The sequence below is a fragment of the Oryzias melastigma genome, linkage group LG15, assembly GCF_002922805.2.
Source record: "Oryzias melastigma strain HK-1 linkage group LG15, ASM292280v2, whole genome shotgun sequence".
Classification (NCBI taxonomy): Eukaryota; Metazoa; Chordata; class Actinopteri; order Beloniformes; family Adrianichthyidae; genus Oryzias; species Oryzias melastigma.
The window spans coordinates 26,118,072-26,143,772 of record NC_050526.1 but is presented as its reverse complement, the minus strand read 5'-3'; the positions used below and the strand labels follow the sequence as shown (position 1 = coordinate 26,143,772).

The 25,701-nt window shown below is 41.3% G+C and overlaps 1 protein-coding gene across 8 annotated transcripts in view; it reads left to right on the top strand.

The window, feature by feature from the left end:
• The window catches only part of tacc2 (transforming, acidic coiled-coil containing protein 2), a 39,221-nt gene that overhangs the window by 5,030 nt on the left and 8,490 nt on the right, over positions 1 to 25,701 (top strand). For 2 of the 8 annotated variants that reach the window (XM_024298091.2, XM_024298090.2), the window contains exons 2-12: positions 369 to 887; positions 7,435 to 7,674; positions 19,182 to 19,288; positions 19,483 to 20,887; positions 22,448 to 22,505; positions 22,582 to 22,783; positions 23,119 to 23,168; positions 24,203 to 24,306; positions 24,530 to 24,683; positions 25,063 to 25,209; positions 25,504 to 25,596. In XM_024298091.2, coding sequence (XP_024153859.2) covers positions 369 to 887; positions 7,435 to 7,674; positions 19,182 to 19,288; positions 19,483 to 20,887; positions 22,448 to 22,505; positions 22,582 to 22,783; positions 23,119 to 23,168; positions 24,203 to 24,306; positions 24,530 to 24,683; positions 25,063 to 25,209; positions 25,504 to 25,596 — 3,079 coding nt within the window. The remainder of the gene's footprint in view (positions 1 to 368; positions 888 to 7,434; positions 7,675 to 19,181; positions 19,289 to 19,482; positions 20,888 to 22,447; positions 22,506 to 22,581; positions 22,784 to 23,118; positions 23,169 to 24,202; positions 24,307 to 24,529; positions 24,684 to 25,062; positions 25,210 to 25,503; positions 25,597 to 25,701) is intronic. The other 6 variants (XM_036215371.1, XM_024298095.2, XM_024298093.2 and 3 more) reach the window with 6 other exon arrangements.

Below are 25,701 nucleotides of genomic sequence, written 5' to 3'. Positions count from 1 at the left end.
GCTTTCTCTATTGTTCAGGCCAGTATTGTGGAAAACATGGTGAATTTTAATGAAACACAGAGGTTTGCATTGACCCGAGCTCGGTCAGATGACTGCGCTCGCTGATAGAAGCAATGCAGCTCATTCTATTCAAAGAGTGACTTCAGCTGTGACATCGTCTCTGGTCTCCAGAGCAAGAATGAGCCTCTTCTCACACAAAACACCTCCTTCAACACACACACACACCCACACACACCCACACACACACAAGTCCCGTTTCTCTGTTCCTGCTGAGACTCACGGGTTTTACATTTATCTGTCATTTCTTGAGCTTGTTGTTTATAAACTGAATTATCCTAACCTCTTCTGTTTGGTTTGCCTTTTTTCAGGCCTCTCCCATCTCTGGACTCTCCTCAGCTAACTTTTTTAACTCCCTCGGAGGTAAAGGACGGTCTTCTGAGGGAAGAAGAGATCCCACCACAGGATCAGGCAGCAGAGGAGACGCCAGAAAATTCTGAATCTCTGAATCTATTAAACAGGCCGGTGGACCTCCCAGAGTCTTTGGAAAACACAGTAGATCTCCCACAGCAAACTGCAGTACAGAGCTCAGAGCTCCTAGAAGAAGCAACAGAACAAAGCAAGCCGTCAGAACCAACCAAAAGTGAAGTTCCTCCAGAGAAGCTTCAAGGATCTGAATGGAGACCGTCCGAAGCAGCAGACGATCGGGCTGAGGTCATAATTCCAACTGAAACGGTGAAAAGGATCCCAACAGATCAGGAAGAAGTATTGCATGAAAAGACACCAAAGTTTGAAGATCAAGAAAAGAACCAACCAGAAGAACCAGAGGATGTCTCACCTCCTGAGCTGGTAGAAACTGCTGAGGAAGCTCTTGAGCTACAACACGGGGGGTAAGTTACTGTGGAAAAGAAAAAAAATGATTTATGAACTTTTTCATTAGATTTTTTGTGATCCTGTTAGATGTGACTTCCATTTATTTCCATGCCTCCATATATGAATTCCTGATTTTAAAGATCATTTTAGTCGCTGTAATCTTTCCTTAAAAACGTCCCCATTGTCATTCAGTTGGAACAGCTTTAAAGACCCACTCCAATGAAAATCTTATTTTTGGTGTTTTTTAATATGCTCTTTTCCTGATGTTGGATGACATGCATGAAGAAAATTACGCTTAAAACTGCATTTATGAGTACCGGTAAATCTTTATTCAAATCGCTGTGAATCAGGAGCAGACGAGAAAAATGCCACCTGTAAAAGAGCGTATTTGTGACGTAGAAAATCCCCTGTATTTGTCCGCTCCATTCTGATACACTCACTTGGGTAACTCTTCCTTTTACAGCACAGTACTTACAGTGTATTGAAGTGGTATTTACATGGTACTTTTTTGTACTGTAAAAGTAGTTTCTGTTTACGTACTATCTTTTTGGAATTGGTGAATACAATGAAAGAGACAAAGTAAATTAAAGTTACTTTATTTGTACTTAGACTGTTCTTATTTGTATTTAGACAAGATACACATTAACACGACATGTAAATACCCTATAGGTACTATGTTAAAACCTAGTGAGTACAAATAAATGCCCAGAAAATATCACATACGTATGATTCAAATAGTACCACTTAAATACACAGCAAGTATCATGTAAGTACCGAGTTAGTGCAAAAAGTAAGTAACTACCCAGTAGGTATCAAAAAAGTACCATGTAAATACCACATACATACCCTGTAAGTACCTCAAAGGTACAAGAGTATATCTACTAGGTTGATCCACGCCAACAGTCTCACCTAAAACTCAGAGCTGGGTTTCTAATGAACTCCTGCCGCTCTGCAGATTGGCTAAATGAATCATAATTAATTATAAGTTAATTATGAATAATAACTAAAAGACCACTGGCAACGCTTTGAAAAAAGATCAAAAGATGATCGGAGTGGGTCTTTAATAGTGTCAGAGCTCAGCAATGATCTGGGTTACAGAAAACAAGTCCTGTTTTAGTCCGTATTATTTAAGAAGAAAGCTGTTGTTTAAATCAACTCAGTCATCATGTAAGCAAAGCTTTCCCGTACAGTAACCGTCTCTGTTCTCACAGAACATTTTAGGAACTATCGCAGCTCATTTTAAAGCCGTGAATCTCAGAGGGGGGGCTGGGATTTACAGCTCAGCAGCTCCCACACAGACCTGCCTGTCACACGTTTAAATGGATTTGTTGGTTTTCAGACGCTTGCAGGATGTCTGGTTGGCTTGCTTCTATCTGCTGTCAGATTGGACAAATCGGCTCCAGTTTTTACAGATTTTCACAGTTTTTTTTCTTCCCGGTTAAATACAGTTCACTTGTCGTCTTCATTTTCCTTGCAATCTATTTATGCAGCCATCTCAACAGCTCCAGCTTGATTGATGTCAAGTGTATGCTACTCTTTTAGCGAATATATACATTTGCGGCGGAGTGTTTAAACATTTAAAGTGGAAGTGAAAGCAGCGAGTCCTCAGACTTTCTTTTACTTGGTCTATGTCAGGGGTCTGAAACCTGAGGCTCTGGAGCCACATGGGGCTGTTTAATTCCTCCATTGTGCCTCTTTGGCTTAAAAAAATTCCTACATTTGAATAAACAATGGTTGGATTTATTTGTTTTAGTTAATTATCTTTGTCCTGTATGTTTAGATTTTTAACATGTCAGTTAACTGAATAAAACAATAGTGTAAGGTTAAATTTACTGTGTTCTGCTGCACAACAGTGTCTAGTTTCTATTCAGAGACAAAGTCCTTAAAGTAAAAAAAACTGCATTTACATGTATAGATTTAAAAATAATTTGATTCTACATCAAAGTTTTCATGTTCATATTCCAATGTAAAATGAGAAAACGAATTAAGATGTAACAAAGCCACAATTGATTTAAAAAAAAGTCATGTTTGACTTGACTATTTTGCATTTTTAACTCTTGTGCTGTTTTAAGAGTAAAAAGTGACCCACCGCCATGCTAAGTTGTAGAAAAAAAAATACCCTGACCCATGTTTTCCAATATACCCTGCTCTGGCATGTTCTTATTGGCTGGACACACCTGGACCAGGTAATTGTCATGAGTCCCTACTAATGTCTGATTACCTGGTTCTGGTGTTTAATAAGAACATGCCAGAGCAGGGTATGTTGGAAAAAATTCAGGAAGGTGGCTCTCGAGGACCAGGGTTCCCTACCCCTGCCCTAACCTATCCTTTTATCACTAAAAAAGTAATGACTTTTCCAAGAGGAACTTCATCATAAGAAAAAGTGATACTTTGTTTTTGCTCATGTTTCCATGTGGGCGGTACACTGCTAGGGTAGAAAGATTATCATATGTGTCATTTTTAACATGTGGAATATAAAAGCATTTGATTGCCAGAAAAAGTCAAAGGCCACACAAAAATCTCTAATTCACAGATCCACAAACCTACACGCACAAGCACCCACATATACACGCTCACTTGGACACATCAATACACACAAACCTTCTTTTGGGGGTCAGACAGTTTCTAACATGTACCCATACACACCTGCACGTCTACACACACTTGCACATTAACAAACACACCTGCAAATATACACACATCTACAAACAGACACCTGCACCATACAACTACATACACACCTACACACACACACATGCTCATCTACATACACAGACCTGGACACACACAAGCACACCCACATCTGCTCATCTACACACTCACTCCTGAAAACATACCTACATGCACACACCTACACAAAAACACACACACCTGTAAATTTACAAACACGCACGCCTACACACACCTGCACATCTATATACATGCACAGCACACTTACACACACATCAGCACACACACCTAGATATACACCTACACAAACAACACTTGCACCCCCCCCCCCCACACGCACACACACACCTACTCAGATCTTAAAAGCTATATTTCATAAATAAATGGCTTAATGCACACAAAAGCAGGACACTGTCCCAAATGACCCTCCAGTGTTGTGTGTATTCTTATCATTTGTCCTGCTAATGCTTGTTCACCAGCACACACACACAACCTGCATACTCTCACACACACACTTACAAACACCCTAAAAGCTTTATTTCATATACAAATGGCTAAATACAGACAAAAACTTAATCAAGGTGTTTTTTTTTTTTTAACAATAAAGCAGATCTTCACACCTCTTACTGGGTTCTGGTCAGTGAGAAACTGGACCTAACAGTTCTTTTAGCCTGAAAGGCTGCAGACTCGTGGTCTAAGTCCTTCCCGGTCTCTCCGTTATCCCTCCTTTCCTGTTGCTGCATGCCGAGGTGCCGCTCGCATGCCGCAGTAGCACTTGCTGCATGTCACTCTCCACACTTGTCCCGCCGCAGCTTCAATCAGACACAACAGAGGAAGCCCGGCATGGCCGTTCCCTTCTATGATCAGGGGATAAAGTTACACGGGCATACATGTGGTAGAGACAGAAATATGACGACGTGTGTCTGTCTGTGCATATGTTGTTTTTTTCCCTCCGCCCCCAGAGGCTGTCCTAGCTGTCAGTCCTGCTCAGTCTGTGCGGCTTTGTGAACTTAAGCCTGCAGTGGGAGGAATTTGGGCAGGAACACGGTCCCGCTGAAGTCATTTGCACAGAGCAGACAGACTGGAACAAAAGCCAGAGTTCACAGAAACACTTGAGCATGTGGTGTGGCGTGTATGACGGGAGGCAGCGCAGGGGAGAAGGACCGAGACGTGAGCTCAGCAGCTCCTCTGTAATGGAATAGAAGGGAGTTTCACGAGGAGTCGTTTGCCGGAGTTTCCTCAGAAGTCGTGTGGCGGGTCCACTCATGGTTGGCATCTGGGTGAGTTAACAGAAAGCTGCTTGTTGTTCCGGTGATCGACAGTAGGTGCTTAAATCCTTTCAGGCGGCAGATGGTCCGTAGGTAAATACACCGGTGACCTGAGCAGATGGACAGAGGGGAGGGACAAACGGAAAGTTGTCTGTGCATGAAAACGACACGCACCTTTACATGTTAGAACACGCTCGGCCTTCTTCCTTAATGGAAAAAAATATTGGATAAGTTCCAAGTGGATTCAAAAAGCCCCCTGGGATTGAAAGCTAAAGTATTTTTAACTTGAACATTTATTTGAAAGTGTTTAAAATATTTCAGTCTGAAGTTTAATGTGACGGTCCTTCCTGGAGTTTTACATCTAAATTAGTCAGAGGTGCGACATAATGTTGGAGTTAAAAGGAAGTAACAGGTTGTTTTTTTTACCCACATAAAACTACAAGTAGAGCCGTTGCCATGGTAACTATGGGTTAATTTGCCTTTGGCGGCCCATGGGGATACATATTTGTATTTATATGTGTGAATTGTTAGTTTTTTTCCGGTTTCAATAACTGGACTTAAAACATCCTTGAAACCAGGGGGAATGAAATGAATGAGGAAGAATGCATGCAATACTTTAAATACTTATCACGAGTTTGCTTATTTAATACAACACATTTAAAGCAACACTTTACAATAATATTTGTGATTTATAATAAAGAATTGGATGATCAGATGGTTTCTGATGATCAAAAGTTAGAGGTGTGTTCCTCAAACTCCCACCTGGACACATTGGGAGGTTGTTGCTTGTGAAAAAAAACACAATCTAAACCTCCAGATGTTCATCAAATTACAGAATTGGAACTGATATTTAATCTTTTCATGCAGTAGTCCTGGACTAAAGGACCAGACTGTTTTCATTATTTTTTACTGCACCTTTGAGCAAAAGTATCACCCTTACCACTGAAAAGATCAATAAAAAGGGCACAGATCTAGTACCTTACGAAAATGAATTTGACTTCACACATTAAACTTAAAACAATGAATAGGGAATAAATCTCTTATATGGCTAATAAGTAATAATAATAATAAAAAACTCTTCAAAATCCACAAACGAAACCAAAACGCATGAGTTAGGGATATCCAAAAGAAGTTTTAGTATTATTATGGGATGGCTCTTAGGAATTGTAGATACATTCGCAACAACATTTGCGTCAAATCTTGAGGCACTGTGTGAAATTTGACAATTTTAAAAATGTCCCATAATATGGAAAAAAAACTGGTTAATTGACCTTTGACCTAAGGAAGAGATTGCCATCTTGAATAAAAAAAAATCACCTTTAGTACAAATTTAAACTCCTCCAAGGAATATATATCTATCACCTCCAAAGTCCTTGAGCATCATTGAGAAGCTACTTGGGAAAAGTTGCTAGTTTTACATTTGGTAGATTTTAAACGCTGTTATATTGTGAATATGCAACACATGAATCGTTGTCTCAAGCCGAACAAAAAGATATGACATACAATATGAACATATGAGGAATGTGGGTGGGGTTAATAATAAACTTAAGTTGCCATGTAAATCTAAAAATTATTTTTTGCAGATTCTTTTTAAAAATTGGGTATATTCTACAAACCATAAAGCTCTGCTCGCAGCTTTAATTTATTACAGTATTTTATTTAAGTTGTGTTAGAAAGAGCCATGACTGCATGTTAGAGGGCGGGGTTTGAATGTCGACATCACCAGCTGTTGACCTGACAGTCAGCTGACATGATCTCCACATAAATGCTTAACACAATCAGGGAAAAGTTCACTTTCCCACTAGCGTCTTGTTCTTCGGCTTTTGTCCGGCAGTGATTCTCGTGACGGTTCACTCAAACTGTGTTGTAATTGGGTTAGTTATTATTTCCTAATGAGCCACCAAAGTTCAGCTTTGCTGCAAGACTCTGACTCTTTCAAACTGGCACCTAATCAAAATTTTGTATTTTGTCTCACTCAGACAAAATACAAAACGATGAGTTTTTGTTCTTGGAATTGCCAGAGAACAGGTGAGGAACTGTACAGTAGATGGCCTCTTTTTAAGGACCTTTGTTGATGAAGGAGCTCGGTTCTCAGCCTGAAATAACCTGGACAGGACATTTCAAGGTGTGTTCCATACACAGCTGACTTTAACAGCGTAAGCTATATTTGCTTCATAAAAGGAGCTATGAAGATCCAATTAGCTGAAGTGGCTACTGTGGTATTTTTAGAGCTAAATGGGAGACATTCTCCAACAGTTGCATGGGCGTCCACTGCGCTGCCTGTCAGATTAGAGAGCCTACCACTGCTGATAAGACCAGCGTGGATCAGGAGCAAATCCACTCCACCAGGTGTTCAATGATGACAGAGCCGGGCTGCTCCTCTGCAGATGACTTGGGTTCACGGTCTGAGTCTGATAAGATATTTTTGGGATGGTTGGAGCCAGCGTTTTACTTTTCAAGTCGCTACTGGGTTCAGACACTGACACAAAATCAGGTTTTTTTCAGCGCTCAGGTAAGCTAGCTTTAGAAGTTGTTTGAAGTGGAACACGGCAGGAAATGATGTTAGGATCCATTAAGCTTCTTGTTTTGGTCTGTGTGTTGATGTTTTGCGGTCCCTCCCCTACAGATCCCCCCTTGCTGAGCAGGCGGACGGAGGTCACCCTGAACCTCCTACTCCGCAGCCCTGCCTGTCTGCCTTCCCCACCCACCTCCAAGACGCCACAGAGCCCTTTACTCTTCTCCCTTGTGAAGCTCTACCAACCCCACCCTCCTGCTTTCTTCCTCCTGCAACCACTCCTCCACCTTTAGCTGACCATCCTGAGGACCTTTGCTCCTCTTCTGCTGCTCCCTGCAACATCCTTCTAAGGTAGAAATCATTTATTTTTTCACTCGTTTCTCCTTCTTTTTCTACTTCCTTTTGTTCCTCACTCACAGTTTTCTGACAGACTTTAATCTGAATCCGTTATGTGCTGAAGGTAAACTAGAAAGTTAGCTGATCCCTTATCCTTCCAGCCCGACGGCTCAGAGCAAACAGGAGCATTAACCCGACATCTGCACACTCTCTGACCTTAATGATTCTTAGAGATTACATTTGAAATCATTCAGTCATTCTTACTAGAGAAGTTTGGTTTGTTGGGTGTGAGGTATGAGGGCTTTGAAGACTTTAAAAAGATGAAAAGAGGTGACTGCTATAGATGACATCAAGTTTGTTAAGTCTTTGCTCATGTCAAACAAGGAAAAATGGTTGCACACAGTTCATTTGGAAAGAATAATAAGAAAAAAAGACAAAATTTTTTAAAGTATTTTTTTATACATATATTCTAGTAGTATATTCAGTTTAGGACATAAACTATGCTAAAAAAGTCTAAAAATAGTAAAAAAAAAAAATAATCTTACAAAGAAAATCAATAGTGATTAGTATAATTATTTGTTGATATAAGTCATCTTTAGTTAACAAGAAGTCTTATAGGACCGGTTGATCTTTGTTCCAATACACTCTGGATCATGACAGACAGAACAAGTCCTGAATACAAATGAGCCCTTACAGATTGGGTGTGAAGCTCGGTCACCTGGAGGCTGCTCGGAGTAGAACCACTTCTCCTTCACATCAACAGGAGCCAGTTAATCTGGTATCTGGTCTGGACGCCTCCCTGGAGAGGTGTTCCGGGCATGTCCCACTGGGCAGAGGCCCCGGGGAAGACTCAGGACATGCTGGAGAGACTACGTCTCTCGGCTGGCCTGGGAACGCTTCGGCATCCCTCCAAAGGAACTGGAGGAAGTGGTTGGGGAGAGGGAAGTCTGGGCATCTTAGCTTAGACAGCTGCCCCCACGACCTGGTCCAGGATGAGCAGAAGAAGATGAATAGATGGAATTCTTATAAGATATAAAATCTAAGAAAAAAAAACATTAAAAAGGGGGAAAATGAGCTCTAAAAGTTAACTAGAGGCTTACTTCAAATTGAATTCTATCCCAATAATAAGTATTTTTTTGATTGGTCAAATAAAATGGTCTGTATTTTTTTAGTTTTTATTAACCAAATTGTTGTTGATTTTGATACAGAGATTTGAAAAACAAAATTAGTGTAAGAAGTGAAAATGACTCATTATAGGACAAAATGTAAAGAAAATTAGAATGTTAATACAAGTTGGAACATCTCAATAAATTCTCATAAAATCAGAAACTAGCACCTATTCTTAGAACAGAAATCAAAATATTTGTTTTCTAAATCATGACGATGAATGTCAGTCTAACTTTTATTGAATTTTAAAATAACCTCCTTAAAATGTAACTAAAGATTTGAGTTTTTTGTTTCTTACACCAAGTTTTTTATTGTCAAGAGTTTGGAGCAAAATGATTTTCAATAATTTTAATAATAATTTCCTTATTTCTAGATCCTAGTTCTAAATGAGACAAACAAATTCTCCACTGTGCTGATTTTGAGAAACCCTCTGAAAACTGAGGAGCAAAGAGAAGTTAAAAGATCCTCACAGTAAAATATCTTGAATGTTGGAATACAGGGTTTGAAATTTGCCAGAAACAAATAATTTTTACTCAACTAACAAATTGAATAAGTAACTATAAATGACATGAAAGTGGAGTCACGTATTATCCCTTTTAGTTGATGGATGCAGGTTAGTGTCTGTGTTCTGAAACACATGGAAATTAAACTAAAACATAGATGAAATGTTTTCATTTTTGCACTAAAACTCACAGTCTATCTTATATAAAAAATAAAAAAAACAAAACGCCGAGCTGACGCCACATTAGGTTACAGAGAAAAGAAAGATGTGCCAAATTCACACCAAAATCGTCACGGATGCTGCAGCAGCAGGCGGTTGAACATTCGCATGCGGTTTGTAGAAGTGTGAATAATCGGAGTGATTCAAACAGAAACATCTCAAGATCCTCGGGTGAAATGTGCTGCTTTAGTGTGAATAGTATTAGCTCACCTAAGACGTAAAAGGGAGTTTTTAAAAATCATCTCTGTCCCTCAGGACCTGAAAAACTTCAAAGATTGGGGATTTTTTAAACATTTTTATATGTAAACCATAAAACCATAAACTCTGCTTACATTCAAAGTTAGCATTCATTAGCATCTGTATGGAGTGAAGTGATTGGTGAGTTTATGTTTGATGACACTCATATTACTTCAGCATTAAATCTTTCTCTGTAGCCATCCAAGGAACATAAAAGGGACTTTTTTCTGCAAGTTTTGTTTTTATTCTTATTCCACGTTCTTTATGAACAGAATGACTCAGCCACTTCCACGTGTGATGCCTTTTACAGCCACCAGAGGGAGTATGTGTCCCGTTTCACTGCCAGCCTTGGCTGTCCTGATACCAGAGATGTGCTCACAAGTCTCTCTTTGCAAGTCAAGTCTGTAGTTGTGATTTTAAGTCTGAAATAATAAAACTTATAGCTAAACGAATATTAACTCAATAAATTGTCATTAAACTGTTTTTAAACAGCTTAGTGTTTCAGCACTGCACAGCCAGGGTCCTTAGAAATAAAAATTTTTGCTCTTTTAAGATTCCGTTTTTGCATGTGTGAAATAATTCTAAGCACAGCTTTTATTTTCAGAGTTAACAATAATATTCTGGTGTTGAAAACTAATAAACAAATAAAAATCCTCAAGTTTGAAGTCCAGCATCTGCATGTGAGACTCAAGTCTCCATCTCTAATGGATGATGCATTCACTGACTGCTTAAAAAGATTTCATCTTCTGTTTTTTTTTCTTTTTGTCACTAATAATCCTACTTTTTTGATCCATTTGAAAATCCTGTGAGGTAACACTGCCCTGAACTAATTATTGGATTTTTGTGCGCAGGTGGAAACTTTTTTTAAACACACAAACGTCTTTATGCAAGTTTTATGCAAAGCAGGAAAGCGGAAAACATGAAGGTAATGCTGAGAAATGGTGACAAACCTGTAATGTCTGCAGCAAATATGTTCCTCCCTAGAAGCTTTGAGTCTTTGTTTATTGAGCTCCAAAAGTAAACAGTAGTTTAAGAACAATTCTAGAATAATTACTAGTTAGAAGTTAAACTGAACATCAAGGCAGCCCAGTTTTGGGGCTAAACGATTATCCTAAATGAACCTTTGACTTCTACACACTTCATAAATGTCCTCTTCTAGAGATTTCTCCTCTCATTCCACCAAAATCACGTCTTTTTTGTCAAATCTTACAGCAGAACAGTTTGAACTTTCCTCTTTTGGAGTGATTGAGGTTAATGGCGGGTTGATGGCTATCATGGTCTACATTTAAGTGGAGTTCTTTCTCCGGATTTCTTCAAAAATGGCTCTTGTTGCTGCTGATTGCTTGCAGAGCGGCTGTGCCAGATTTCTGAGTGCTTCCATGCCACTGAGAAGTTCACACACATCTACAGATCTGCCTTCCTGATTAGGAGTTAATGTCCCTCTTTGAATTGGGTGGTTTTTCCTTTAAACAACAGATATTCTTTTTAGCATTTCAAAGCTTTTTTTTTCTTGTGTTGGTATTTTTAGATGTGATTTTTAAAGATTTCTGCCGACAAAACCATGATTTTAGGTTCAACATAAATGTACATATATTACTTTTGTAATTTTACCTTAAAGTCCCACTTTGATCTTCTTTTGCTATATTTAAAGGCTGTTTGCAGTGTTTCTTTTAAAGAGTATTTTTCTTCAAATATGTCCTCCACCTTCAGAAAATGCCACAAGAACATGTTAAACACAATTTTCATTGGATTGGGTCTTTAAAACTAATGTTCACTAAGTGTCAGACGTGGTTTTAAATTTTAATTTGAAGCTTCTGATGTTCAAATATCATAATACTTTTCTGTTTGCCAACATCTATCCAGTTTTCTGGAATGAAAGTTATTTTAATTAGCTGTATGCCTGAGTCTTCAGTCTGTTGGACATATTTACGTGGAAACAGCAGCTGTATATTCTGCAGTGGAATGAGCCCTCAGCAAGCTGCAGCTTGTGAATCATTGTGACCTTATTTCTACTTGAGAGCCGTTATGAATCTTTCAGGAAAACCTGCCACATCCTCCGGTGCCCGAGTTCGTTGAATATTTCATTTTCGCCAGTAGATGTTGAGTTTCAGACTCTAAGAGCTGCAACACGATGAGAAAAAAAAGAAAAAAAAAACGTCTAAAAGGAGTATTGGACTTGGTGCTTTTTAAGCGTGTTTGGGAGTGGGGGGTCTAGTTGGCAGCAGAAATCAATGCTGTCTGTATGGTGGGGGTCTGCAGTGGAAGTTGGTAATGGACTCCCCCGGGGTTCCAAAAGGATCGACCAACAAACATCCAGCTGGAACTGCATCAATATTCTTTACAAATATGTGTTAATGGACTCCATGTTCACGTGCAGATTTCCTGCTTTTCTGATACCCAGTTTTAGTTTAATTACTGCAAAAATAGCTTCTATAGAAATACGTTAAAAATTCTTTAAAAAAGTAATACATCTCGTAGTAAAAGCAAAAAATCTGCAAGTAAAGTAGTCTGACAGAGAGTTCTTATTTTAGGAAAAAAACTTCTAGTCACTAAGATGGGATTATTTTTGTATTGAAAAATGTAATTATGAAGATTATTTTTCTTTCAAGGCAGAAGATGAGCCATTTTTTCCTAAAAAACGAGGGTCTTTCTACTTTGTTAGGATTCAGTTTCTGCAGGGTTTTTAAGTCGAGCAGCAAAACGGGGACTTTCCTCTTTCAGGCAGATGTTTTTGTTCTCACAGGTGAAGGTGCGACACCTGAAACTTCAGTGACTTTCTGTGAGTCAAAGCTCAAGTTCTGGTGGAGAACCCTGACTTCCCACTTTCCCATGAGCGCACAATAGACTTGTTCTCAAATTTCACTGTTTTTCTTGCTTTTTACTGGAGATTTTTTTTCAACTGTTCCAGATTTATTTTTTTTCCATTAGTATTTTTCATGAAACTAATGATTGCAGAGCAGGAGTGGGCAAACGTTGCCACAGATTGTTCTGAAACAGACAGAAGGGTTGAAATGCATTGAAGGTTTTGGTAATTCACTTTATGAGAGAAAGAAATAACATGAAATCTGGATGAAAATGTGCTTTAGTTTTGAATAAAACAAAATGCATGTATTTTAGGACAGAAAATGTTGTAGGTTTTATCTAAGACCATGACTTTTGTTCACATTTTAGTTGCAATTGCATCAACGGGTTGATGTCCTTAAAGGAAAAACTCAAACTTTGAGAAATGCTGTGTTCATGTGGTGTTGGAATGATCGGAAAAATGACCAACTGACACATGAATGTGAGAAAAACAACAAATCTTCAAACACTATAAATGCAGAATAACTTTCTGCACCTAAATAAAGGTCAATTTGTTAGTAGAGCGCCATCTATTGGGAGACACTAGACGTACAGGGCAAATAAAACATTAAAAAGATCATAAATATCATTTATTCCAGGTTGGAGGGACAGATTAAATAGTTTAATAATCCCTTGGATTTGCTTCACTGGTTTACGTTTTAGCGATTAGCTCATAAGAATGACAGCCTAACAGTGTCAAACTATCATACTCCCACGGCAGTTTCAGTGAGTCTTTTGTTTACGTCAGGCGTCCCTCTGGTTGGCTGGGATGTTGGAAGCTTCCATTGTTTAGAAAAACAATATTTTTCAATAGAAATCACAGTTCAAGGCGGAGGGGACGCTGACAGGAAAAAAAATCTCTTTTTTCCCCTTTTTTTTTAAGACGCTGACTGAAGGATCAGGTTAGATCGGGGGGGTCTGAGAGTGAAGGAGAAAGCCCCGTCCATCCATCCATCCATCTTCTTGACCGCTTCTTCCCTTTCGGGGTCGCGGGGTGCCGGAGCCTATCCCGGCTACTGAAGGGCGAAGGCGGGGTACACCCTGGACAGGTCGCCAGTCCGTCGCAGGGCCTCAATCACACACACATTCACTCTCACATTCACACCTAGGGACAATTTAGAGTCACCAATTAACCTATGAAGCATGGTTTTGGACGGTGGGAGGAAGCCGGAGTCCCCGGTGAAAACCCACGCATGCACGGGGAGAACATGCAAACTCCACACAGAAAGGTCCCAGCCGGGATTCGAACCGGGGCCTTCTCGCTGTGAGGCAAGAGCGCTAACCACTGCGCCACCGTGCAGCCCGGAGAAAGCCCCGGCTCAGGCTATTGTTTGCTTCTCCTGCATGGAGGGAGCAGACGGGAGGAAAAAGCTGCTCGTCTTTTTAAAGGCACAGGAGTCCGGTGTCAGGGGAGAATGAGGAGGAAAGTGGGGGGAGGAGGCAGTGAGAGCGGCAGCTCAGCGGTTTCAGCAGCCAAACCGAGAGGAGGTCCTTCAGACACAAGGCAACAAGGAAGCAGGATTTTCCATTTTCACTTTGCTTTTGGAGATTTCTGTTTGTTGAGTGGCGAGAACCCCCCCAGGGTCTGTGGAGGGGGGGAGATAACGGAGGATGCTGTGCGGGAAGTGAAGAGGCTCTGCTCATCCTCTGCACTGCAGCAGCCACGGAGCACAGCTCTGCCTCCACTGCCAGGATCTCAGTCGGTCGGATAGGAAGGGGGAGTTTTGGAGGTAGCAGGTGGATGTGGACGGCCGCTGAGGAGCAGGACCAGGAAGGGGGGGGAAGGGGTCGCGGAGCTCAACGAGGATGGGAGCCAACGAGTCCATGGAGCAAGGACAGACCCGCTGTCCCTCTCAAGAACATATGTGAGTTTGAGATCCTGAACATCTCCAAATGTGTGAAGCTGAGATGAAGCAGAAAAACCTTAATTTTAAAGGATTTTCAGTAAATACTCACATTGTTTACCTGGAGTAAAAGCAGCAAACGCTGATCACATTTGCTTTTGTGGCGTGGAAGCATCCGAGCACGTGCACGGGCACATGCCTCAAATACATGAACATAATCACGCTTCAGGGGAGCCTGAGGGACCCAGAAAACGGTGATCAGGTGCTGCTGGTGGGGTGATGTTTTTGTTCTGTGAGAAGGAGGACGCGACCGCCGCTCAGGGAGCTGCTGACTGTGGAAATAGAAGGGGGGGGGGGGGCATCATCGGATGAGAGAGAGAAGGAGCAAAAGTGGTTCACTTTGTTTTATTTATATCTCAAGCCTCCTCTGTGGCGTGACGTGCAGGCTTTCATTCACAGCTGCTGAGTCGGCATCAGGTGTGTTTTGTTACGTAAAAAATCCAAATCAGAGCTCGATCATGAAGTTCTGGTGCTGCTTCGGAAGTCCTCTGCTTGAATCCTGATCCGTCAGTCGATAGGCTGACTTATTGACCTGATCCTGACCTGTTGTCTTCCCCCATCTGCTCAAAATCACCGTCTCAGATTAAACAGATTATCTTAGTCTGACTCTCTTTTGTCTTAATGCCGTCTTTGTTTTGGGTCTGGGATGGATATTTTGGACAATTGGTCCAAGATTTTGTTGGAATGATCTCATTCACTAACAGGAGCAGGAATTAAATTAAACAGAAAACATGTTTATGCTTAATTCTAAAAGAATAACTCTAGATGATGCAACTTCCTGTAAATTCTTTTAAATGTGCGTGTGCACGCTCTTGCATTAAAAAATACGTTGTTATGATGTAATACTTTACATTTAGATGCTCTTTTTGTCAAAAGAGGAAGGCACAGTGGCTCCCCCTGCTGGTGGTTGTATTTAAGTGCTGGATTTCTATTTTCTCACCAAAGAAAAAACACAAACAAATAAGCTTTTTTTTATTTATTTTTTTTATTTTATTTTTTTTTTAATAATAATCAAAAACTTTATCTTCTCTGCATTGGGTTGTTAAATTCCCTCCTTGAAAATTGATAATTAGGAAGTGTATAACGGAGCAGAAGTATTATTATGGGGAGGAGGATTTTTAGGTAAATGAGAACTGGGATTAAAGGAGAGATGCTACAGTCCTGGATGCAGTAAACTATGACAGCTGAGAGATGATGGATGAAGCTAATCTCGTTCCTGCTAGAGACCGCCCCCTTTTTCTAATTCATCAGCTTTTATCTAATCAGAGCTGCCTTCTCCTGTCACACTCAAGTTTTGACGGCAATCTTTTTAAAGATCAATTTCATCTTTTTTTTCTTTCTTTTTAGCCCTTTTATAAAAATTAAAGTGGCATTTCTTCTGCTTTTGAAGCTTCTCCCTACACTAAATGATGTATTGGCTGAAGGCAGAGAGACGTCTGTCTGTCTGACACTGGCTGAGCCTCCTGCTGGAGAGCGTCTGTCTCCAGGCAGTCGTCTTTTCGCCGCTGCTCTCTTTGTTGCTATTCGCCGCCGTACTCTGACTGCTCAGCCACACGCTGCCATGTTTAGTCTGTTTCTAGGTAACGACAGAGCAGCTAATATAGGATTTTGTTAACCTCAAAATGAAAAAGCTGTCATTTCCCGTATTGACCAGCCCTCTTCTTTTGGGTGTTTTCTATAAAATAATCAATATTGATCTTTTTTTGGACTGCTTTTGATTTCTTTCCCATCATCCTGCTGATGCTGTCAGAGCGGAGCTGCTTTGTTTGCTTTCCCTTCGCCATAAAAAATGTTTCCAGACTGTGTTGGACTTGAAACCTCTGTGCCTGCGTGAGCGTGACTGTGTGCGTTCAGCCATTCTTTCAGATTTTTTTTTACGTCCATCGCAAATGAACATATGGTGGGGCAACCTCCAGTTACCATAGCAACGGCAAAAATGTTGAGACATAAACAACGTCCTGAAATATTCTCCAGTTACCTTCTTTTTAACAGATTATCTCTGAAGTCTCACTCAGTCTTCCTTTGATCCATTGTTAAGGTGTTCCCAGTGCTCTTTTAATTATGATTATGTCATTTATGGCCAAAATAATAATAATTAAAAAAATGTAAAATAAATTGTTGTTTTCTAGGACATAGCTTCTGCAGAGCAGCAGGAGTTCATTAGAAATTCACCTCTGACTTGTTGGGCGGAGCTTTGGTGCGGAGCAACGCCGCCCCACTTCCCATTGCTGAGAGCTCGCTGTTTACACACACTCCCACTAGCTTACAGCCCCTCATCCCTCAACCTTACGTTAGTGGTGCAACAAAAATGGCGAGTAATATAGAAGCTACTCAAATATGAAATTTTAAACTGCATTCTCTTTTGATTTGTCCTCTATCATCAGCAAAATGCCACAAGAACGTGTTAAAGACATTTTTCATCAGAGAGGGGGCTTAGATAATAGTGGTTTGTATTGTACTCATAATTATGCTGTTGGTTTTCTTTATTACCATATTCTATTTTGTATTGTTTAAGCTAAAATTTTATCATATGCTTTTTTCATTTGCTCTGTAATCAGCTGAACTGGAACCGGAGAGCCACATTTCACTGTGCTGAAATGACAAATTATGATCCTTGTGTCCTTGAGTTTAATCTAAACTGAATCAATTTTTCTGGCCAGTTATGGGCATTTCTTCCACATATTTGAAGTTTTTTGGTGTTAGACTGGTCAATTTTCCCTGATAGCTGCATTGATCCTGGTTCTCAGTGACACAGGTTTCTTGGTGGTTTTATCCTGCAGGGACTCGCAGGTATTTTATCTCTGGATTCTTAGCCATTTTCTATCTGGTTTAACCTAAGAAACCTTTAAATTTAAAATATTAATATCATGATTAAAAAAGACGAAGAAATAGGTTATATATATATATATTGTATTTCTTGTTTTTGGAGCTCTAATATGCAGTCTAACATGACATAAGGAGGATTTATCAGTACAACATTATCAGGTGCATGATTGGAGTGCTGGGGCTTTTATTTGTTCTTTTTTTTTTTTAATTTGAAAACTTACAAAAAAAAAAGATTTTCTCAAACTTTGAAATAAAATATCTCTACCATCTTCCTGTTTAGAATTTGCGAGCCTCTTCCCTGATATTGTGATGATTAGGGCACTTTTCTGTAACAAAGGACCCCGGCTCGATGCTGATGAGCCTGAGCAACGCCTCAGAGGATCAATAAGGTTCTGCAGCAGGAGGAAGGTGTGTCTCTAGGACTTGGAAATAGATTTTTAATGAAACTGAGAGCAGTTTAGATGAAGGAGGCAGCAGTATTACATTGTGAGAATGATCCTTATCAGGAAGCGGACTGTGCTTGGTTGGGGTTCAGTGAAATGGTTCAGGGAGGGAGGTAGGGAGGGAGGCAGTGGGAGGAGAGAAAAATCCACAGACGATCCTGCAGGAGGCGGGTTTCTGCAGAGCATCTCTTTAAAATTGTGAGACATCTTTTCCTCCTGGATGGAAGAGAAGGCAGGTGGATGTGATGACAAAGAGGAGCAAAGGGAGAACAGACAAAAGCTTGGATTTTAGACAGCAGAGTAGAGAGGAGGCAGAGAAAGGGGTGTCTGCATCCTTGGAGGAAGCAGCCTTGTTGCAACCGCCTGCTCGAGCAGCCCACCGGCAGCTATGGCAGTGAGTACGTGGCAGGCTCTGTCTCCACTGCAGTGGGCTCGATGGGGCTGGGATACGCTGCTGGGAGGGGCAGGAGACGGGAACAGTCCAGACTCGGATCCGGCTCTGGGGCTCCTGCAGCGGCTCTCGTGGGGCTCCCGTCATGACAGCATGATCAGGGCTGTTGGGGACACAGTCGGGCAGAGGTGAGACTGGACGACCGTCTGAATGTGACGAGATGGGACAGAGAAGGTCTATTCCTTTAAGGTGTGCATGTGAATGATGGTGTGGTGTGTTCGGTACTTTGTGGCAACAAAGTTGCCAAAAATAAAACAGGACTGTATAGTCAACCCAAAGCTTTTTTCTTTTATTTTTTCCACCCACACTCATTGAATTAACCAAAAAAGCTGCTCAAATATTGTTCAACTTGATCTTTTTGCTGTGATCAATAACTTAAAAATGAGAACTGGAGCGAGTGAGTGTGATGTCATCAATAGAAAACGACTTGCTTCCTGTTCCAACGAGTCAATTCAGCCGCCATTTTTCCAAGATACGTTGCCATGTTGGAAATGACGTCAGTAAGCCGTGATTGGTTTGCGTGGATCTGAGTCAACGTTTCTATGGCAACCGCTCTTGCCAATCAGGATTGCTTTCTGGAAGGCCACACTTCTACCACTTGAAAGTAGGTTTTATGAAATCTGTTGGACGAGATGGCCAGCAGGCTCCACCTACTTTTATTGAGGTGTCTGATTGGTCAGTTTTTAATAAAAAAAAATATCATGAAAAAAAATATAGGGTATCAGAGCAAAAATTATTGTTCTGATTGCTGTTTATTTCTCTATAGAAGTCTGAGGGATTTTGTCTTCTTGGGGCCAGATTTACTTCCTGTTTGGAATGCCAGAGGGAACAGGTCACTCTGTCCTGTTCCCATATACAGTCAATGGCTACGATCTCCACATTTGATCCAGTTCCGTCTGATTCCCACACAAATGTCTTCTTCTTTGTTGCAGGAGCTCAGACTCTGATGGTGCTTTTGAGACTCCAGAATCCACAACTCCAGTGAAGGCCGCTTCCCCTGTCGAGCCCCATGAAGAGAGGGTCACGTCTGATGATCCAGGTGATCCAGCAGAATTATTATGATGTGTTGTCATCCTTACAAGAGATTCAAGTGTGTCTGTATACACAAGAAGTCCCAGTCCACCATCTAGTGGTTGGAAGTTGTATTGCACTACCTTCAACTCAATTTTAAAAATCTACTCCAAATACATTGAAATGTTATTTTATAATTAACGCCCTTTTCATATTTTGCAGGTGAAAACACATCAGCTGGTGACTCTACCTCAGCTACAGCTGATCCTCGGTGCAGTTCTCCACCTACTGGTTTTGACGAGAACAAACCCATTGCGGCTAGTGGTTCTTATAATATTGACTGTTTTGCTGGAGACTCGACCAGTCACACTCTGACCCGCTCTCTGAGTCTCCAGGGTGGAGAGCTAGACAGCTCCAGTCTAGTGGATGAATCCGCCTTAGGAGGCTTCCGTCCACATTCAGAGTCATTTAGTGTTGGTACTGATAGCGCACCAGCAACACTCCGCAGGCCCAAGAAAACCCGGCCCGGATCGGTCAAGAAGAAGCCCTTGCTGCGGCAAAACTCCAACCCCGAGAGTCCGAGGCCGACATCAACCAGCAGCACTCCAGAGATCAAAAAGACAAAGTCGAGGACTGAGAGCCCTCTTCAGGCTCAAGAGGAAGCAGAAGGAGGCCCCGCAAGCCCAGGAGGAACTCTTCAAAGAGTTAGGAGGGGTCGTGTGGAAACTCCTCCTCCTCTTCTAGAGGAAACCAACGACACCAGCGCCAAGGAGAAGGTCGATGCTTCTGCTTTACCTTTGTGCCAAGAGGAGGCCGCACTTCCCTGTAGCCTCACAGAGAAAGAGGAGTCTCCCATCCCCCCCAGCGCTTCTTACCAATGGGATCCAGAAAACTTTGACAACATTAACCCCTTCAAGACTGGGGGAAGCAAAATTGCCAATTCGCCTGTTCTGAATCGGAAAGATCCTGTTGGTTGTGTTGCTTCAAGTCAATCGGAGAGTCCTCCCATCCCTCCTCTTGAACCACGCCTCCCCATTCCTCCTGCTGCTCTCGAACACCAAGTCTTAAATCCAGAGGAGCAACCGATCTTACCCAAGCCTCAGTCGGTGAGGCTGGAGTTCGACTACTCCGAGGAAAGCTGTGAGGCTTCACATCAGGCCTCTCTTCCTGTTAAGAAAGTGGGCAAGAAGCCCGGTGCCAAAATGCCTATAAGGAAACCAAAGACTTTGTTGAAAAAGGCGCCTCCTCCACAGGAGGTGTTGGACAACAATCCTCCCCCAACCCACAATGGCAACAAGGAAGAAATTCCCATTCACAAAGGCTCTTACAACTTTGAATCTGACAAATGGGAAGACCCAAACTTTAACCCCTTCACCACAAAGAAAAGTATTTCCAACTCGCCAAAAATGTCACGGGGACCGTACAGCTTCGACCCCAACAGCCTTGATGACTCCACCGATCCGTTTAAGTCCTCCAGCAAGGTGGGCAGTTCTCCTCCCAAAGCGTCCGCCTCCTTCGATGTGACAACAAACGACTACGATAACGACAACGACAATGACAACATCGGGGAGCTGGACAATCAAAACCAGAACAAACCCATCAAGAAGAAGAAAACTCCAATTAAATCGTAAGTTTGATTTTTTGTCCTTCCGATTGGTTCACACTTGTTCAGGGTCCATCTGTAGGGATTCAGACGTCATGTCAGTGTCATGTCCGTCTGTCTGTCACCTGTGTTTGTGTACTCTCATGTATCGCAGGAAGTCCAAGGGTGTGTCTTCTCTTTGTTGTTTGTTGTAAGTACCAGAACAACATGACCATTCGCTCTTTATGACAACTTCATTTGATGTGGCTCCTTTTAAAAGCTCCTGCTTTATTCATTAACTGAAGCATAACCTCATGTCCCTACTGTCACAAAGATACCGTTTCACCTAATTTTTAACTGGACTGGACCAACTTAAACTCTTTTTTAAAGACCCACTCTGATAAAAGTTCTATTTTTGGTATGCTGGGCTCCCTGCTCTGCTCCACACCAATGCATCCACTTGTAGACGACTACATCCATGTACGTCTTTGTTTTCCTCGTCCGAGCTGGCATCTGGCTCAAAACTGTAGGTGTGAGGACGGCAAGCTAGTGGGACAGTGTGTAAACAGAGAGCTCTCAGAAACTGAGAGAAGAAGGAGGGCGGGGTTCTTCCTCGCTAATAATCCCACCCATAAATTCTGCAGAAACTATGCCTAAGAAACAGGTTTTTTGATTTGGGCTAAAAATGGCAAAACCACAGTTAAAAAAAACACTGGGAACACTTTGAAAGTAGATCATAAGATGATCAGAGGGGGACTTTATGAATTCAGTTAAAGCTTTTTGAACATAATCCCTAAAATAGAATCACTAACCTCCATCAATCTATGAGGTTTCATAGGATCTTTTAGAGGAAAATCCTGTCAGTTGGTAAATGTTGGATCACTTTTTTAAGGTTACGGATTACTTTTTCTTTATTAATCTGTATTGCACTGGTAATGTGTGACAGATAAGATACGTGAGCTCCCTCTAGTGTTCATTTTAGGTTTTTCTTACAGATGGCACAGAGGAAACCATAGTTGTTGTTCTAAGCATGAGATCAGTTTGTTGAGTTTTTTATTGTGTTGCATGTCTTTAAATACGTTTTTTTTTTTAGGAAAGCAAGCTCTTTAATACAGAACTAAAATCAATGTTTGAATTGTAAGAATGATGTATATTGTTGTGTAATTCAGAGATGAAAAAAAACAGCAAAAAATTTATGTTTTTATAAATGGAAAACTGATAATAGTAGTAGTCAAAAGTGAAAAAAAAATACACAAAATCTCCAATAATATCAATATCTTTATCTCTTAAATATGTAATAAAATACTTATTATTTATTTTATTCTTATTTTATTGAATGTCAAAATACTAATTGTGCAATATTTGCATTATATTTAACCAGCAGCTGCTAACTACAAATGACATTTCCTTCTAAAATGTTTCACCTTCCTCATTTCAGACTCAGTCAGTTAGTAAGATCCACTTTTTTGATGTTGCTCTGTGTTGTGAAGAATATTTCTACAAAAGCAGACACACACGTCCATTTTTGGGGCTAGATTTAGTCTTGCGCAGTAAAGGCTCCTGATATATATTTAGGGCTTAACTGTAAATGTTTTTGTTTCTTAGTAACACTTTCAGAGTGAAGAGGTCACCAAAGAAATCCCCATTGTCGGACACCTCTCAGGTGGGTCCATCACTTTTGTCCTTCTCCACCTCTCCCGTCTCTTCCATCGTCTGACTTGCTGCTGTTTTGCGTGCAGGAGCCTGCAGACGAGTCTTCCTCGCTCCATCCTCAAGACGACCACGCCACAGACGAGGAGAAGCTGGCCTCCTCCACCAGCCACAAGTGGGGACCTCTCCATGATGTGGACTCAGACCTGAGCTCTGATCAACAGGACTTCCCTCAGCCGTGCGACATCGCGTCCTTTGTGAACGAGAACCGCCTCCCTCAGGAGACTCCAGGTGTGTTGTTTGACCATTCATGTAACCGCCACATCAAAGCAGTACAGGTGGGCGGGGCTTAGGGCAGCTGAAAGCCACACATGCTCACACCCGCAGTTGTGTACTCTATTCAAAGAGCAGCGTTATTGATTTTCTTCTGTTTAGTAAAACAAGCCTGCTGGCCCAGTTTTCCACTGCTCTCGGATCTGCAGTGGAACCACCTCGATCCCGAGGCTCAACCCATCTGGGTCAGAGATGAAACGGAGCAGACGGTCCTGTCTGAGTCTCTGATCCCAGTCAGACCAGAGCTCCACCAAGGAGAACTTATGCACAATATTGTCTGTTTGTCTTTTTAGTGCAAGACTATGAAATTGAGTACATGGAGAAGATCGGTTCTGCCTCCCCAGTGAGTATTCTTTTAGTTTTTGTACTTTCTGTAATTTAATGTCAGCTGTTGTCATCATTTACTGCAAAAACACAACATCCCACCAAATTTCTTTTTAGTTTAAACATCTTGTTAAATTTTATTTTAGACCAAACTAACTATCTAGAAGCTTTTCATTAAGATGAAACAACTTGTTTTAAGACAATAAACCTTGAATATCTTATGGAGCCAATTGATATTTAAAACCTTATAGTTTAAGCAACATATCTCTAAAAAAATATTTTTTGTTTTTACTTTGCATAATAATTTTTATTTGTGAGAGGACTTATGCAAGAAACAGACTTATTTGATTTAGGGAAATCGAAAAGTTTTATTTGACTTACTTGACTAATTTACATACAGTTATAAAGACAAATTTATCATAAACTGCGTAATTCAAATATTTAATATAACTGTGGTCCTAATCAGCAGTGCTTAAAATAGGATGTATGGATATATATAAGTGAATATATAAACTAATTTTCTTAATCAAAACACGCTTATTTTAAGAGATACTTCCAATTGCACTGCGAATAGTTTGTATTTTTATGAATCTAATTCTAGATCATTTTAATTTAGTTGATTTTAGAAAATAGTGTATTAAGTGGAAATGTATCATTGTAGAACAAAATAGGAACAAAATACCATCTCAGTAAAAGTTGGCCCATAAAATCTAAACTTATTCCTATAGCATATAGTATCTACATTTTTGACCGTGAAAACAACCTGAAACCTGGTAAAACTGGAATTAAGTAAAACTGGGGTTTAAGTATTTGCAAGGATAGTTTGTAGTGTACCAAAGTAATATATCTAAATATCAGTTTTTAAAGCTAAATTTGAGATTTTGTTTTCCCTTGAAAGGGCAAAATTTGCACCCTATTGTAATAAATCTTACTACTGACATCAGCACTTTTTTCACTAAAAACGAGAAAAATCTTGGATTCTCACATTGTTAACTGGTTTTTAGAGTGACATTTTTTCCAATTTTAATTATTTTTTTTAATATAATTTTTCAGCCACTATCTACAAAAAAGCCATCTTTGTACTTGAAATTGGACTCTGTGTCGGACAGCTTAGCCCAAAACACGCATGGATCCGAGTCCAGCTCCCCCTGTACAGGGTAAGACTCGCTCCATCGCACTTTTTATAGGATGCGTTTCACATCAAGTCTTTCTGTGAAGTTTACTGAAGGTTCAGACCTCTCCTCTGACTGTCTGGCTTCCTGAATGCAAATCCATAAAATAAGCTGCTTCAGCAACGTCTTTGTCAATCCTCCCATCCATCACGCCACATTACATGTTATGCCTCTCCAGCACTCTCACTGCTCCTCTCATTCCGCTCAGGAGTTTCGAGGAGATGGAGGCGCAGATATCAGCGGGAATGAAGACACCGGTGTTGAGCTCACGGCCCGGACCCGAAGGTTCTGCTGGAGAGAAGGGCAGGAAGAGGGAAAGTGATGCCCTTAGCCGAACACAGAGCACCGAGAGAGACGAACAGGTGAGCGGGATTTCTTCAGAAACGCCGGCTTGTTGTCGATCCACATTTGTCCCATTTAATGTATCTGTCTCGCCTTCATTAGTACTGTTTTTGGTTTTGTAACATTTCCGTCATTGTTTAGTCACATGGGCAGCACAGATCGCCATGCTATATTTGCTTGATGATAGAGTGTGACTCAGCTCTCTGGCATGAATACCAGCAGTCACTGCGATTCTCAGTAAAAGCCTTGTGACTGATCAGAAACAACCCAGCGCGCCGCTTTCTGTTCCCGGCTTGAGTCCAGTGACTCGGCTCCCGGTGCCGCTCAAACACTCAGCGCTTGCTTTGCCTGCTGTCCCCTGCCCCCTTCCCCACCCAACTCCTCCTGGTGACCTTGTAGCCCCCTAGCCAAGGCCCAGTGGAGGCCCCTGCTCCAGCCCAGGCCACGCTCCTGTTAGACAGGCTGTCTGACTGTGCCGACCCCCTGCAGTACCTGGAGCCTGACCTGGCTGAGACCAACCCCGCTGCATTCGCCCAAAAGCTACAGGTGTGTTCATGACTCCTTGATAGTTTTTGGCCCCTGGAGGTTGATTTCCACCAGTCGTCTGTGCCTTTGTGTGTTTATTTTCCTTCCCATTGTGTCACCTCGTTACATTCTGCCTTTTCTGTCTGAGTTGTTGTGCTTTTGTGGTTGTTTGCTGCATGGAGTAGATTCAAGGTAGTCCGAGCAACTGTTTGCTCACCTCAAGTTTCTCCATGTTCTCCTGTGCTCTCTCCCATCCCCGCGCTGCAACTCCTCCTCCATTTACTTCTGAAATGTGGCCTCTTGTGTGCGGCCAAGGAGGAGCTGGTGCTCGCTGCCCTGAGGTTAGAGGCTCTACAGGTAGCCAAAAACATCTCTCAGTGCCCCTCCCTCTGCAATGTAACCCCCCAGGTACTTCAGTCAGCCCGCACCTGCTGGATACAAGTGTGTGTGTTTGAAGCATCGTGAATGGAGTGTTTAAGGGTGGAGGGAGTGAGACGTGCATGAGCGTGTCTC